We start from the raw sequence: 4,448 nt of genomic DNA, 5'->3' as shown, positions 1-4,448 counted from the left end.
GAACAATGTGCTTTGGACAGATGAATCCAAAGTTGAACTATTTGGGCACAGTAGATTAGATTAGATTAGATTAGATTCAACTTTATTGTCATTGTGCAGAGTACAAGTACAGAGACAATGAAATGCAGTTAGCGTCTAACCAGAAGTGCAAAAAAGCAGAACAGTGCAGTGTGAACAGTATATACAGGTAGTGCAGTATATGCGTAGTATAGTAGTGCAGTATAGTATAAGTAGTGCAGTGTAAGCAGTATATGAATTAGCAGTAGCATTATAAGCAGAATAAATAGAATGCAGTGTGAACAGTGTAAGCAGCATATGAGCTGTATAGGCAATGCAGTATAAGCAGTATATATGTATTAACAGTAACATTAGAGTAAATAGCAGAATAAATATGGAATGCTGTATGAACCGTATAAACAGGTATGTACAGTATGTACAGATAGAGTAAGAGTAGACATGTTTGGCGCAAAACCAAGACAGCATTTGAGAACAAGAACCTCATACCAACTGTGAAGCATGGGGGTGGAAATGTCATGGTTTGGGGCTGCTTTTCTGCAGCAGGGCCTGGTCAGCTCACCATCATAGAATCCACTATGAATTCTGTATTGTATCAGAGGGTGCTTGAGGAAAATGTGAGACCATCTGTTCGAAAGTTGAAGCTGAAGCGGATGTGGACCATGCAATGACCCAAAACATTCCAGTAAATCTACCAAGGAATGGCTCAAGAAAAAGAAATTGAGAGTTCTGGAATGGTCAAGTCAAAGCCCGGATCTTAATCCTATTGAGATGCTGTGGATTGATTTGAAACTGGCTGTGCATGCAAGACACCCCTCGAACATCACACAGCTGAAAGAATTCTGCAAGGAGGAGTGGGAAAAACTTTCTACCAATCGATGTCAGAGACTTGTAGACAGTTATAAGAAACGTCTAATTGAGGTTATTTCAGCCAAGGGGGGCAATACTATCTATTAGGGCATAGGGTGTCCTAACTTTTTCCTCAGTAGGAATTGGCATTATTGTTAATTTTTCGTTAAATAAATGATTACAAAGTTACATTTTCATTGTTTTTTGTTCAATTACATCCCCTTTATCTATAGATATTGTTAGAAAGAAGATAACATATTGATATGTCCATATTTTTAAGAGAATAACTTAATATTTTGGGGGGTGTCCTAACTTTTTCTCATGACTGTATATCTATTTAGCGCTGCCGGCCTTCCTAAGGGTAATTGTTTCCTATGCAAACCAGAGACCCTATAAAAACAAAAGATATTAATTTTGAAATCACATGAACTATTATCCTTGGACTCAGATGGAATCAAAACTGATTGAGTGACTTGTTGAATATATGTTTGCATTTGAGCTCATTTTAGGAGTGTCATAGCAAAAGGGGTGAATACTTATTGACTCAAGACATTTCAACTTTTCATGTTTAATTAATTAGTAAACATTTCTAAAAATGTATTTCCACTTTGACATTATAGGATATTTTGTAGATCAGTGACAAAAAAACATCTACAATCTATTTTAAAGTCAGGTGGTAACACAACAAAATGTGGAAAAAGTCCAGGGGGGTGTATACTTACTGAAGGCACTGTATATTTACTGACAATTGATCAATTGAACTGAAGATTAAGACTATTGTGTATGTGTACCACCTTGGTAGTCTGTACAGTATGTATACAGTACATACAATGCTCGATACAAGTATCATAAAAAATAATTAACAGCGTAAATCGGCTGTATCGATTGTATTGCAATACTCTACAAAGCATTAAGTGCAATGACAAGGGGCATAGTTATTTTGTAGTTGTTCAACAAAGTTCCAACAAATAATCGTTTGTATTCTCTCTCTCATTAATCCACAAAACATAAGTTTGAAATCATCCAAATCATTCGTGAGGGACAACATTTACAGTTATTGCCACTACTTTAGTGTGGTACTACTTATAGGCTACTTACCGGAAGATGCGGTATGAAAGCAGAGAAGCAAAACAATAAAACTCATCATCTTGGAAGTACAATCGGGACAGACATGTGCGCACTTTACTAACGTCTCCGTTCAGCGCCGTGGAAATATCCACACGCTGCAGAAGGCTGCGCATTAATAAATGACGAGCGACATGATATCTTTTTTTTTTTTTGAGCCAATGGAAATCGAATAAAAGCAGCTCAAAACACGAAAAACCAGTTCACCAAAACCAAGCAAGACAGGACAGCTGAGGTTGCCTCTCGAAACTTAAAGGTAGTAGTCCTGAAGCAGAATCAAATCAAATGAAATCAAAGTTTATTTGTCAAATACACAGAATACAGCCGTAGACGGTGCAATGAAATACTTAGGGCAAACTAGCTCCTCAACAGTGCAACGAAGTAACAATCATAGTAAAAGCAATAGCATAAGGTAGCAAAAGTATTTAGCAGCAGAAACACATCAACAATAGTGATGAGAGAGAGAGAGAGAGAGAGATAGCAAATATGTGATGTCATTGGAGAATGTCACTGGTCCAGGTGGGTCAAATAATGGCGTGGACACTGGTCAGATGGTCAAGTAACAAACTAGTTACCATGACCTGGCTGTCTGAGAGAGAGGGAAATTAAGTGTCTAGAGTCATATTTCTACATGTCATAGATGGCGCTGAGACATTGTAAGTGACCACAAGTCAACCCAATAAGCATGGTTTTGAATGACCCAGGCTTGTAGCTGCATAGACAGCCATGATTGGTGAAAAGGTTCATTGAAACATCCCCATGTGTCTCCTAAACTGCCCACAATATGCATATGTTTTAAAAAAAAGTTATAATAATAATTTGTTTATTTACAAGAGGAATGTTTAGCATGCCAGCGCCCATAACGACGCGATTTCAGGTAATTGGACTTTTGACTTCTTATGCTAATATTTACTAATGCCTTCCCCTTACCCAAACCTTAACCACTCGAAGTTAATGCCTAACCTTAACCACTCACAGTTAATGCCTAACCTTAACCACTCATAGTTAATGCCTAATACTGCCCAACTTTAGTTTTTGACGTATCTCACGCCAAAACAGGTGGTCAAACGCTGGTATAGCCAGATAAGTGCACACAGATCGATTTTAATGGTCTGCAGAAAGGATCCCCTAGAACATATTCCGTTGGAGACTATGTTGGAAACGTCGTCACCAAGTGTGTAGGGGCTTGCTCTCACAGAACAAGTCACTGTACAAATGAAATAGACTGTGGGCTGATGTCGCAGCAATCTTCTGCTCTCCTATATAGCCTACTGTAGGCTACCTTTCTATCCAGACTTTTTGGCAGGAAAATTCCTAATTTAATTCTGTAATCCATAGTGTGCATTATCAAAGATGACTTGTCCTTATTGATGTCAATTTACTCTAAAGCATCGTCACGTGTTGGTTGCTGCCTGCACATATAGGGCCAATGAGAGAATGCATGAAGACAGTATGAGAGTAGATAAGGATTTTGAACCATTTCCACTCTTCATTCATGAGCTGCTATAATAAAGTTGATTTTGATTATCTATCTGATAAGGCAAACCATCAAAAACCATTCTCTCTCATTTTATCATTATTTGGAGGGAATACAAATCATGTCAGCACTGTCAGTAATGTATACCAACAGAAGGATGGATCTTTTCAAACATCTTTCACAGCTTTTGTCACCACCTTGTGGTGGCTTACGGCAGCAATTCACTCGTCATGTCTGCCACAGCAGACGACCACCACATTGCTGTTTACAGAGAGGCATTAAAAACGACTCACTCAAACTATCACTCTGATATCATCAAGAGCAACAGTCACAATCCCAAGGTCCTGTTCTCCACAGTCCGATCATTACTGAAACCTGCTGGAAACCCACCCAGTCTCCACTTCCCTTGATGACTTTATGAACTTCTTCCTGCAAACAATTGACAACATCAATGCCCAGCTGCTGTCATCACGATGCTCAGCAGCCCACATCAATAAAACACGACAGCTGTCCTTCTTTCACCTCAGGAACATTGCCCAGATCCGCCCATTTCTCTCCTTTTCTAAAGCTGAACGACTCACACATGCATTCATCTCCTCACGTTTGGACTATTGCAATGCCCTGCTTCTCGACCTCCCCTCCCACCTGCTCAACAATCTAGAACACGTACAAAACTCTGCTGCCCGTCTCCTCACATGCACCCCCACCCACCATCACATCCCCTCCAGGAACTCCACTGGCTACCGGTCCATCAAAGGATTGACTTTAAAGTCCTACTCCTCACTTACAAGGACCTACATGGCTCTGCCTCAGCCTATCTATCTGAGCTCCTCATGCCATACTGCTCCCTCTGCTCCACTGACTCTGGCCTCCTCACTGTCCCCAGAACCAGACTCACTATGGGTGACAAAGCTTTCTCATCTGCTGCTCCTCACCTGTGGAATGCTCTCCCCCACAATGTCAAAGCTGCTGTTGACTTTAA

The 4,448-nt window shown here is 40.0% G+C and overlaps 1 protein-coding gene across 1 annotated transcript in view; it reads right to left on the bottom strand.

The window, feature by feature from the left end:
- Positions 1-2,131, bottom strand: part of LOC310802444 (major histocompatibility complex class I-related gene protein-like) — a 12,789-nt gene extending 10,658 nt beyond the window's left edge. Inside the window, exon 1 of the mRNA XM_083666799.1 lies at positions 1,963-2,131. Within this exon, the coding sequence (XP_083522925.1) occupies positions 1,963-2,011 (49 nt within the window). The 5' untranslated portion in view covers positions 2,012-2,131. The remainder of the gene's footprint in view (positions 1-1,962) is intronic.
- Between the last annotated feature and the right edge of the window lie 2,317 nt (positions 2,132-4,448).

Source organism: Argentina silus (genome assembly GCF_951799395.1).
Source record: "Argentina silus genome assembly, chromosome: 3".
Classification (NCBI taxonomy): Eukaryota; Metazoa; Chordata; class Actinopteri; order Argentiniformes; family Argentinidae; genus Argentina; species Argentina silus.
Note: the sequence above shows the minus strand (reverse complement) of the source record. Positions and strands in the feature narration are given on the sequence as shown.